The 12,072-nt window shown below is 42.7% G+C and overlaps 2 protein-coding genes across 3 annotated transcripts; both read right to left on the reverse strand.

Annotated features, from left to right (window-relative positions):
• Positions 1-734: 734 nt before the first annotated feature.
• Positions 735-2,379, reverse strand: LOC118894599 (gamma-crystallin C). Of its 2 annotated transcripts, none has more exons than XM_036850949.1 (3): positions 2,357-2,379; positions 2,008-2,250; positions 735-1,076 (listed from the first exon to the last, which is right to left on the reverse strand). In XM_036850949.1, exons 1-3 carry the CDS (start codon positions 2,363-2,365, stop codon positions 804-806), a joined length of 525 nt encoding a protein of 174 aa, XP_036706844.1. In that variant the 5' UTR covers positions 2,366-2,379; the 3' UTR covers positions 735-803. The 2 variants fall into 2 exon arrangements, with proteins under 2 accessions (XP_036706844.1, XP_036706845.1); XM_036850950.1 differs by having other exon boundaries at positions 804-1,079; positions 2,357-2,365.
• Positions 2,380-6,945: 4,566 nt separating this feature from the next.
• Positions 6,946-9,117, reverse strand: LOC118894597 (gamma-crystallin B). The gene is made up of 3 exons (XM_036850947.1): positions 9,095-9,117; positions 8,746-8,988; positions 6,946-7,286 (listed from the first exon to the last, which is right to left on the reverse strand). The coding sequence occupies exons 1-3, from the start codon at positions 9,101-9,103 to the stop codon at positions 7,011-7,013; spliced, it is 528 nt and encodes a 175-aa protein (XP_036706842.1). The 5' UTR covers positions 9,104-9,117; the 3' UTR covers positions 6,946-7,010.
• Between the last annotated feature and the right edge of the window lie 2,955 nt (positions 9,118-12,072).

The following is a 12,072-nucleotide window of genomic DNA, read 5'->3' on the forward strand; positions in this document are numbered from 1 at the left end:
ACTTCAATCAGAAGGCTCTAGAAATTATGGCTTTCTTCAATGTGCCTTTAAATTTGAGCCTGCTTTTTTGTAGTAAAGAACTTTTTATTGTTTGTGGTACACTATATCAGGCAAATCTATTTAAAATATTAATGTGTATCTTATTAATTTATTTGCATTAGCTGGGCACTGTGAGCAGCTGTGCAGTTTCTAAAATTCACTCAGTGTTTGGTCCAGCAGCTGTACTGGCCAAGAGGTGCACCCTGGTCAGGAGCTGTTTTAGAATAAGAAGGAGTGTCTTCAGCTGAGTCCAAAAGTATGGCAATGGCTGATGGCAGCCCTGGCATTAGTTATATATTACTGTGCTTGAAAGGAAACAAAAGTATAATTCCTTATATAGTCTAATCAGGCTTTTTCCAAATGGGCTGCCCTCACCACTCACCTGTGACTCTGTGGCTTACAGCTACTTCTTGGATCAGATGGAAACTCCTGGAATGCTGTTCCTTAGGCCCTCAACTGAATGCCTCCCTTCTCACCAGTCACCCTCTCCCATCTCTCTCCTTTGATCTGCCTTTATTTCTCAGACAGGCTCTCTCCTTTCTCCGCCCCCACTTCTGAGCCTTGTTCAAAACTCTTCCTACCTTGATGCTCTTCTAGAACAGACCCCGCCACCTCTTATCCACTCCTCAATCTTTAAGAGGGAGTATTTACAGGTGAATTAATGGGCACACAATGAAAGAAAGACAGAAGCCAGCGATTGCCAACAATACAGACTAAATACTTTATTAGGTTCCAAAGTGAGAAAACGGTAGTGGGAAACTATTTCAGTATAAATCCACCACCCTCCGCACAGAGCCGGCCTTAGCATCCATGGCCCCCCAGTCTTGGTAGCGCCTGTACTCTTGGGGTCGCAGCAGGTACTGCCGGCCGCAGTAGCTGGGCATCTCATAGAGGACCCAGCAGCCCTCCAGCACGTGGAGGGAGCGGACCTCATTCAGGTGGAAGCGGTCCTGGATGCAGGAGCAGTCCTCGCTCAGCTCCACCATGAGGCCTTTGTGATCCTCTCTCTCATACAACCGCAGCCTGTGGGAGCTTGTCTGCTCGGTCCACAAAGAGAAAGAGCAGAAAAAGCAACCAAACAAGAGATGAACTTGGCAGGTTGGGGCATGAGATTGTCAGTGTCAAAACTGAGACTCTGAAATTGCTGTGAATGCTTCATATAGATCTGTGTTCTACTAGCATTTAACAAATGCTCATTTTCTATTTCTTATGTGAGAGATGGAATTTTTAAGAAGTTCAAGGTCTGGGTTAGAATCCATCACGAACTCAAATATCTTGATTCCTAATTCTTAATTCCATAATTTCTTGATTCCTAGGTGATAAACCTACATTTTGGGGGAAAACGATAAGTATTTTGCCTGTATTTTAATAAGAGTATTATCCCCCAAAGTTATATACATATACACATAAATTTACCACTAAAACAGGATTTTAAAAAATCACACCCTTTGGTGGAAAATTTGTTTAAATAGTCTGAAACCAGAATTCAACTGATTTTCCAAATTAAGAAAAATTACCTTTTCCAAAATTGGAAGATAGCTTTGAATAGCCTATATTAACAACAGAGTTTTCCATTTTTACTAGTCTGCAGTGGAAACTATCTAATTTGTTCATTATCAATTCCTTTACTATAGGTAAAAATTAATTTGTTAGAAATACTGCCTTCTTATGCCTAAACAGCTTCCCACTTGCAAGTTTGTTTTATATCCCATTGTGATACTACATTTGTTACAGACAAGCTTTGACTGACCTAATGGCAGCAAAGAATAAAAACAAAACTGACTCTTTCCCTAAGTGAAGTCTTCCTTATATTCTCTGCTGTTTTTCTGCCGGGATCTACCTGGGCTTTGTCAGCTACCCAAAGCCCACTTAACCCTTAGGTGTATTTAAAGGAAAACCTCCCTCGCCCTAACACCCATCAATAACAGAGTGAGGACACTCAGGTGGCATGATTGGAATCAAACTCACGTGGGGGATGAGACAGCAGGAGCGGACGGAGTCGTTGAGGCCCATCCACTGCTGGTAGTCGGGGTAGTCGCCGCGCCGCAGGAAGTACTGGTGGCCCTGGTAGTTGGGGCGCTCGTAGAGCATCCAGCAGCCGCTGTCCACCCGGATGGAGTTGCAGCGGCTGAAGTAGGGCTGCAGGTTGGGGCAGTCGCTGCTGCACTCGTAGTGGCGGCCCTGGAAGCCCCGGTCCTCGTAGAAGGTGATCTACAAAGGGAGTATAATTCAAAATTAAATCATTTGCTCCCCATAATAGATCTTGTAGAGAGGCATTTTTCCCCCCTCCATTTTATTTCACTTGTGTTCTGTTTACCTTCCCCATGGCTGGTTGACACAGATGATGCAAGTTCAGTGTGATGGGGCCCCGGCAGCGCAGCGGGTCTATATAGCAGGACGGCTGCTGTGTTGGCAAGAACAACACAAAAGGGGCCCCGGGGGTGAGTAAGGGGATTTTATGGATCGCTTTTACATGCTGCATTCAGTGGAAATGCCTGTCTAGTCTGCCCTCATTCTCTGGTATATTCTAACGCTGTCCTGTTCGGGTTCTGGATGAGTCCCTAGAGTTGCTTTTATTTGGATTCTTAGTGTTTTATAAATTTATCAGCACATCATTCTGAACTTTTGACCTGAAACTCACGTCTCTATACATATGATTCATTTATGCCCTGTGTATTATGGGGGAAAAAATCTATGTCTTTATGTAAGTGCCCCAGAATTCCAGAGAGGCTGTGGGTGAAGCAGAATGCCACAAGCACTAGTTTTTCTGGACCACAGAGACCACTGTATCTTAAAACTGCTTTCTTCACAGGACTTGTCAATCCAGTACAGGACACAAATCTGGATTCTGATTTTTGCTAGTTTTGACAATGCTTTAAGGCATAGCTTTTAACTTCCTCTTTGGTGAGTACGCTTCATATAACTGGAAACCAGCCCCTCGTAGCCGACTTGTGATAAGAACCAAAAGAAAGGTTTTTATGACCATTGGGTTTAAGACTGAGAAGTATATTGCTTTATAGATTGTTTTCCCTTTACCAGGGGAAGGCAGTAAAGCTTCGTGGACTCAGAATGTCCACTTAGTAACCACATGAACTTGGCAAGCCACACAACCTCTCAGAGCAGGAGTTATTTCATAATACTTATCTCATGGGATATAGTATGTTGAATGAGAGAGAAAGAAAGAAAGAAAGGAAGAAAGAAAGAGAGAAAGGAAAGAAAGAAAGAAAGAGCCGGCAGCCTCTAATATTTGGAAGCTGGCTTGGCCCTCAGAGCTAGGCCATATTTCCCTATTAGACATAAACAATCTCACAAAATACCAACTGAGGCAAGGTTACCCTGAGACCATGATGAAATGAGACAAAATAAGGCCACTTCATAATTTTGTCTAAGCATAGGCAAAAACAAAGCGAATGTGCCACCCACAAAATACCAGACACAGGCCCTCTCTCAGCCAAAATGATTAACTGCTACTTCTTTATCAATTGCAGCTTTATCCTTGTTCTTTGCTCCCTTCCCCATGAGTAGATCTATTAAGATATCCAATCATAAAATTACCCTTGCTGTCTGACAACATCCAATTTAGTGAACTCCTGCTTTTTACTTTATTTTAAAAATTTATTTATTTATTTATTTATTTTTGGCTGTGTTGGGTCTTCGTTTCTGTGCGAGGGCTTTCTCTCGTTGCGGCAAGCGGGGGCCACTCTTCATCGCGATGCGCGGGCCTCTCACTGTCGCGGCCTCTCTTGTTGCGGAGCACAGGCTCCAGACGCGCAGGCTCAGTAGCTGTGGCTCACGGGCCTAGTTGCTCCGCGGCATGTGGGATCTTCCCAGACCAGGGCTCGAACCCGTGTCCCCTGCATTGGCAGGCAGACTCTCAACCACTGCGCCACCAGGGAAGCCCGCTTTTTATTTTATTGTTTATTTTATGTTTTTTTGGCCGCACCGAGCAGCATGTGGGATCTTAGTTCCCCGACCAGGGATTGAACCCGTGCCCCCTGCAGTGAAAGTGCGGAGTCCTAACCACTGGACCACCAGGGAAGTCCAACTTCTGCCTTTTTAGGCACTTCCCCAAGTCACCCAACCAATGTAGAAATCCTATCATAGTTCTTTCTAACCCTCTTACGGAGACAGTCCATGCTTCCCCATGGTGTATGTTCTCTCCGTCACTGTAACCAGTAACAAACCCCTTTGTTTCACAACAGGTGTGTCTGGTGGCTTTTGGCTAAAGGACATGGACCTGAATAAATGGGATTATGTGTTTAATGTGTTTGGCACATACTTGGCACAAATGAGCACTGAATAAACGTTTGATATTAGTAATAGTGAGACATTATTAAGGATGACTTCAGCCCATTTGTCTCTCTCAAAGATGCCTGAAAAATGTCTCCACCACAAAGCCATTTTGTGGTAAAAATGTAGATATGGAAGGAACTTTAGAAATCATCTAGTGTTTTTCAAATTCCAGGATGCATTAAGAATCACCTGTGCTTATTAAAAATGCTAATTGCCAGGCTCTACCCTCTTCTGAGACTTTGCATCATTAGATCTGGAAAAGACTCTAGGAATCTGCATTTTTAACTGGCAGCAGCAGGTTGTTCTTGGACCAAACTTTGAAAAATACTACTCTGATTTATTCCTTCTTCTTTTCTTTTCTTTTCCTTACTTTTCCTTGTGTTTGTGTGTGTGTGTGTGTGTAACTGATTTACAGTGTTTTGTTAGTTTCAGGTGTAGCGATTCAGTTATACATATATTTATATCTATTCTTTTTCAGATGATTTTCCCTTATGGGTTATTGAGTATAGTCCCCTGTGCTATATATGAGGTCCTTGTTGTTTACTGTTTTATGTATAGTAATGTGTATATGTTAATCCCCACCCCACTGCCCTGCCACCCATCTTTACTTTTGTATTCTCACTAACTGGAAAAATGAACTGGCCCATAAAGTTTACTCAATAAATGTCTGGGGGATATGAGCGTTATTCCCTCGTCTGAAATTCATCGTTGTAATAGTCCACGGGACGTCTTTCAAATGCTCAGCGCAACGGGCCTACACACTCACATCAAAGTTCAGCATTTGCAACTTTCAATGTGTAGGATGACACAAGCACCCTGCACTTGATCTATTTAATGGGCATTTATAATAGGCGAGATGAGTAAGCAAAAGAGAGGAAACAGAACTGTGCTGTCCCCTAAGCCCTCTGCTCCTTCGTGATTCTAATTTTATGTCTCCTGAGATGCCAAATTACTGTTACAACAGCAGTGTCCAATTCCAGAGTTTTGCTAGTGTCTGAGGTCCAGTCAACTGTTGACCTTACTACCCACATGCTTGCTTCCTAGTATTGATAATTAACGTAGCATTTGTATCATATACATGCTTGGTTAAATGAGAAGAGGTCATTTGGTTGGCGGCCATGTAGACCAAACTCTCCCAAACAAGGAGACTGGGTAAGGACCCGGAGATCACCATCATAACACCAGCCTCTGGTTCTCTTTCTCGGCTTGTCTTTGATGGCCATTCAGTAACTGACATGAAGACAGGAAGCAATCATTGACCCACCTCTGCTTAACTCCTATGGCATTCCTCTTGGAACAAATGAATTTTCATGTTCAAAATGTGAAATAAAATTCATATTTTATGGCAAGGCAAGAAAAATTTCAACATAAAAATTCTTTTCTGCCCTTTGGCCTCTCCTCTCGCCCCAGCATTGTTTATCTGCATTATACATCAACCAAACCTCCTCCATCATCAAGAATACCTGCTCAACGATAAACAGCAACATTCTCCTAGCACCAACAAGGCAACTCCTTAAAAGATAACATTCCTTCTTTTTGTTTTTTTAAATTAAATATTTATTTATTTTTGGCTGCATTGGGTCTTCCTTGCTGCACCCAGCCTCTCTAGTTGCGGCGAGCAGGGGCTACTCTTCGTATGGTACGTGGGCTTGTCATCGCGGTGGTCTCTCTTGTTGCGGAGCACAGGCTCTAGGCACATGGGCTTCAGTACTTGTGGCGTGCAGGCTCTAGAGCTCAGGCTCAGTAGTTGTGGTGCATGGGCTTAGTTGCTCCGCAGCACGTGTGATCTTCACAGCCCAGGGATCGAACCCATATCCACTGCATTGGCAGGAGTATTCTTAACCACTGTGCCACCACCAAAGTCCCTTATTTTTCATATATGGTCATAGTACTTTACTCCCATTAAAATGATGGGAGGCAGGGACTACTCTGGCCGTCCAGTGGTTAAGACTCCGTGCTTCCACTGCAGGGGGTGTGGGTTCGATCCCTGGAAGGGGAACTAAGACCCACATGCAGCGTGGCCAGAAAAAAAACAATGATAGGGGGCAGAATTTTCCTATGTGCATGTGGTTTTTGGTAAAAATCCTGAAAATTTTGTACAAAGCACATATAGCAAAGAGACAGTGAATTCTATTGGGAAATCTCATGGAGGTATGAGGTATTGGAAATGGGAGAAAAGGGATGGAGGCTGTTAGAAGGATAAGGAGTGAAGTAGGTAAGAGGACCAGTTCATTTATTTGTTTGTTTATGGGGCTAAAGTAAGAGTCTAGATGAGAATGGCTTTCCTTATCAATTAAGACTTGGACTCTATAGGGAAGATGGTGGGGATAACCTGGAGGGATAACTTGAGGTGTTTCAATAAGTACTTGTTTATTATTGTAACTGTAAAGATATCTTTGTAAGATTAACCACAAATGGGTTGAGCCCAGTTGAACTGAACTTTGAGCCTACATGGCCTAGCCTTTAAAAGAATGCTGGCAATAATATCCTCTACTTAATTCCCCTTATAAGAGGTTGTTCCCCATCTTGAAAACATATGTTATCATGTCTGGCCAAGTGACATTATTGCTTTTGAAGTCCTAATAGATTAAAAGAAAGGCAGGACTCTATTAGTGCCAGAAACACAAGCTAAATCTTTTATTAGATTCTAAAGGAGAAGAGTGGAGAATGAAAATACTTCAGTAAAAATCTGTCACCCGCCTTAGAGAACCAGCTTTGGCATTCATCGCCCCCCAGTCAAGATATCTCCTGTACTCCCCCGGCCTCAGGAGGTACTGCCTTCCCCTGTAGTTGGGCAGCTCATAAAGAACCCAGGAGCCCTCCAGCACGTTGAGGGAGTGGATCTCAGTGAGGTGGAAGCGGTCCTGAAGAGAGAGACAATCGTCTGTGATCTCTGACATTTGTCCTCTGAAGTCATCTCTCTCATAGATTCTCATTCTGTAAGTGCCGGTGTGCTAGGGTGGCAGACAGAAAAGAAAAAGTAAGTGAACACAAATAGAGAGAAATTAAAGTTCCCTTAGTCCAAGTCTGCTTTCACCACAACCATGTTGCGGAGTTAAGGAGCCTTCCTGGTCCCCATCGCCCAGCCGTGAATCTCACGGTGGATGGGCTAAGCTAGGAACAGAACTTAGCAGCTCTTCAACCAGTCTCTGTCCTTGGGGATTTAGGTTTGTCTAAAATAAAACTGGTCATTTTAGTGCTTGTTATTAGAGAACGTCCCTCTCAAAGGAGAAAAGTGAGCGTCATTGGAAAGTGAAGCCTCATTTGATATATTACCCTTGTTATAAAGGAATCAACATTTAACTATTTTCTGTAAGACTAATGTTTTGGTTCCCATGCATACTATGGATTATTAAGCTCTTGTAAAAAAATAAGATGACACATCTTCCCAACATCTCTTTTCATAACTTCATTTGCAGTTCAAATTTCCACCTATGTGACTCTTAAGCTTCCTTTCTGGCCTCCTACCCTCCACTTCCTCATTCCCTCAGCAGCAGGAATGGTCTTCTTGCAGCTCTGTTTGGATGACACCATATCTCATGCTCCCACACTTCTACACATTCTTCTAAGAGCTCTGCCATCACTCTCTAGGAAAGACTGAATCTCAAAGTTTATTTTTGGATGTGGCCTTTCCTCTAATTTCTACCTCTAGGTGAGCTAATAGGTACTGCCTACAAAATCAGAATAGAAGCCAGGGGGCCTGTCTTCTCTAGCAGGATAATCAAATAGAAAAGTAAGCCAAAGCAAGCAAAAGTATTTTTATCAATTAAACAGAACCAGCTTGTGTTTATAAGTTGTGATCTATTGGATTTCTGAGTTGATATGGCTTGGAATGACCACTTTAAGAAATTATATCTTGAAAAAAAAAGAAAAGAAATTATATCTTGGAGTGGGAGTAGTTTGGGGTTAGCAGAGGCAAACTATTATATATAGAATGGATAAACAGCAAGGTCCTACTGTATAGCCCAGAGAACCATTCAGTATCTGGTGAAAAACCATAATGGAAAAGAATATTAAAAAAAGAATGTATGTATGTATAACTGAATCACTTTGCTGTACAGCAGACATTAACAGAACATTGTAAATCAACTATACTTCAATACAAAAAAAAGAAATTCTGTCTTGAACAGATGATAACGTCAGTCTCTTCTATGTTCTGCTTTTTGTTAATGAGTCTTTTCATTTTTGATTCCGTTTAAAACATGAAACACTGGGAATATGTGATTTTAAGAAAACCACCACAGAGTTCATGAAGAATGGCTTGCTATCTGGGACACCCTTCTAGAACTGACTGCATGCATTGGGGTCACTCCCCCTTTCTGCTCTCCAGGTGGAACGATTTGGTTGAAGGATGACAGTTTTTAATGGCTTTGATTTCCAAAGAGAGGAAGGCAAAGACAGAGCCACACTCACTGGGGGGATGAGGCGGCAGGAGCGGACGGAGTCGTTGAGGCCCATCCACTGCTGGTAGTCGGGGTAGTCGCCGCGCCGCAGGAAGTACTGGTGGCCCTGGTAGTTGGGGCGCTCGTAGAGCATCCAGCAGCCGCTGTCCACCCGGATGGAGTTGCAGCGGCTGAAGTAGGGCTGCAGGTTGGGGCAGTCGCTGCTGCACTCGTAGCAGCGGCCCTGGAAGCCCCGGTCCTCGTAGAAGGTGATCTACAAAGGAAGTATAATTCAAAATTAAATCATTTGCTCCCCATAACAGATCTTGTAGCGAGGCATTTTTCCCCCCTCCATTTTATTTCACTTGTGTTCCGTTTACCTTCCCCATGGCTGGTTGACACGGATGATGCAAGTTCAGTGTGATGGGGCCCCGGCAGCGCAGCGGGTCTATATAGCAGGACGGCTGCTGTGTTGGCAAGAACAACACAAAAGGGGCCCCGAGGGTGAGTAAGGGGATTTTATGGATCGCTTTTACATGCTGCATTCAGTGGAAATGCCTGTCTAGTCTGCCCTCATTCTCTGGTATATTCTAACGCTGTCCTGTTCGGGTTCTGGATGAGTCCCTAGAGTTGCTTTTATTTGGATTCTTAGTGTTTTATAAATTTATCAGCACATCAGTCTGAACTTTTGACCTGAAACTCATGTCTCTATACATATGATTCATTTATGCCCTGTGTATTATGGGGGAAAAAATCTATGTCTTTATGGAAGTGCCCCAGAATTCCAGAGAGGCTGTGGGTGAAGCAGAATGCCACAAGCACTAGTTTTTCTGGACCACAGAAACCACTGTATCTTAAAACTGCTTTCTTCACAGGACTTGTCAATCCAGTACAGGACACAAATCTGGATTCTGATTTTTGCTAGTTTTGACAATGCTTTAAGGCATAGCTTTTAACTTCCTCTTTGGTGAGTACGCTTCATATAACTGGAAACCAGCCCCTCGTAGCCGACTTGTGATAAGAACCAAAAGAAAGGTTTTTATGACCATTGAGTTCAAGACTGAGAAGTATGTTGCTTTATAGACTGCTTTCCCTTTACCAGGGGAAGGCAGTAAAGCTTCGTGGACTCAGAATGTCCACTTTGTAGCCACATGAACTTGGCAAGCCACACAACCTCTCAGAGCAGGAGTTATTTCATAATACTTATCTCATGGGATATAGTATGTCGAATGAGAGAGAGAGAGAAAGAAAGAAAGAAAGAAAAGAAAGAATGAAAGAAAGGGCCAGCAGCCTCTAATATTTGGAAGCTGGCTTTGCCCTCAGAGCTAGGCCATATTTCCCTATTAGACATAAACAATCCCACGAAATACCAACTGAGGCAAGGTTACCCTGAGACCATGATGAAATGAGACAAAATAAGGGACTTCATAATTTTGTCTAAGCATAGGCAAAAACAAAGCGAATGTGCCACCCACAAAATACCAGACACAGGCCCTCTCTCAGCCAAAATGATTAACTGCTACTTCTTTATCAATTGCAGCTTTATCCTTGTTCTTTGCTCCCTTCCCCATGAGTAGATCTATTAAGATATCCAATCATAAAATTACCCTTGCTGTCTGACAACATCCAATTTAGTGAACTCCTGCTTTTTATTGTATTATTTATTTTATGTTTTTTTGGCCGCGCCGAGCAGCATGTGGGATCTTAGTTCCCCAACCAGGGATTGAACCCGTGCCCCCTGCAGTGAAAGTGTGGAGTCCTAACCACTGGACCACCAGGGAAGTCCAACTTCTGACTTTTTAGGCACTTCCCCAAGTCACCCAACCAATGTAGAAATCCTATCATAGTTCTCTCTAATCCTCTTACGGAGACAGTCCATGCTTCCCTATGGTGTATGTTCTCTCCGTCACTGTAACCAGTAACAAACCCCTTTGTTTCACAACAGGTGTGTCTGGTGGCTTTTGGCTAAAGGACATGGACCTGAATAAATGGGATTATGTGTTTAATGTGTTTGGCACATACTTGGCACAAATGAGCACTGAATAAACGTTTGATATTAGTAATAGTGAGACATTATTAAGGATGACTTCAGCCCATTTGTCTCTCTCAAAGATGCCTGAAAAATGTCTCCACCACAAAGCCATTTTGTGGTAAAAATGTAGATATGGAAGGAACTTTAGAAATCATCTAGTGTTTTTCAAATTCCAGGATGCATTAAGAATCACCTGTGCTTATTAAAAATGCTAATTGCCAGGCTCTACCCTCTTCTGAGACTCTGCATCATTAGATCTGGAAAAGACTCTAGGAATCTGCATTTTAACTGGCAGCAGCAGGTTGTTCTTGGACCAAACTTTGAAAAACACTACTCTGATTTATTCCTTCTTCTTTTCTTTTCTTTTCCTTTCTTTTCTTTGTGTGTGTGTGTGTCTGTGTGTATAGCTGATATACAGCGTTCTGTTAGTTTCAGGTGTAGCGATTCAGTTATACATATATTTATATCTATTCTTTTTCAGATGATTTTCCCTTATGGGTTATTGAGTATAGTCCCCTGTGCTATATATGAGGTCCTTGTTGTTTACTGTTTTATGTATAGTAATGTGTATATGTTAATCCCCACCCCACCGTCCTGCCACCCATCTTTACTTTTGTATTCTCACTAACTGGAAAAATGAACTGGCCCATAAAGTTTACTCAATAAATGTCTGGGGGATATGAGCGTTATTCCCTCGTCTGAAATTCATCGTTGTAATAGTCCACGGGACCTCTTTCAAATGCTCAGCGCAACGGGCCTACACACTCACATCAAAGTTCAGCATTTGCAACTTTCAATGTGTAGGATGACACAAGCACCCTGCATTTGATCTATTTAATGGGCATTTATAATAGGTGAGATGAGTAAGCAAAAGAGAGATAACAGAACTGTGCTGTCCCCTAAGCCCTCTGCTCCTTCGTGATTCTAATTTTATGTCTCCTGAGACGCCAAATTACTATTACAACAGCAGTGTCCAATTCCAGAGTTTTGTTAGTGTCTGAGGTCCAGTCAACTGTTGACCTTACTACCCACATGTTTGCTTCCTAGTATTGATAATTAATGTAGCATTTGTATCATATATGTGCTTGGTTAAATGAGAAGAGGTCATTTGGTTGGCGGCCATGTAGACCAAACTCTCCCAAACAAGGAGACTGGGTAAGGACCCGGAGATCACCATCATAACACCAGCCTCTGGTTCTCTTTCTTGGCTTGTCTTTGATGGCCATTCAGTAACTGACATGAAGACAGGAAGCAATCATTGACCCACCTCTGCTTAACTCCTATGGCATTCCTCTTGGAACAAATGAATTTTCATGTTCAAAATGT

This window comes from Balaenoptera musculus, chromosome 4, assembly GCF_009873245.2.
Source record: "Balaenoptera musculus isolate JJ_BM4_2016_0621 chromosome 4, mBalMus1.pri.v3, whole genome shotgun sequence".
Taxonomy (NCBI): Eukaryota; Metazoa; Chordata; class Mammalia; order Artiodactyla; family Balaenopteridae; genus Balaenoptera; species Balaenoptera musculus.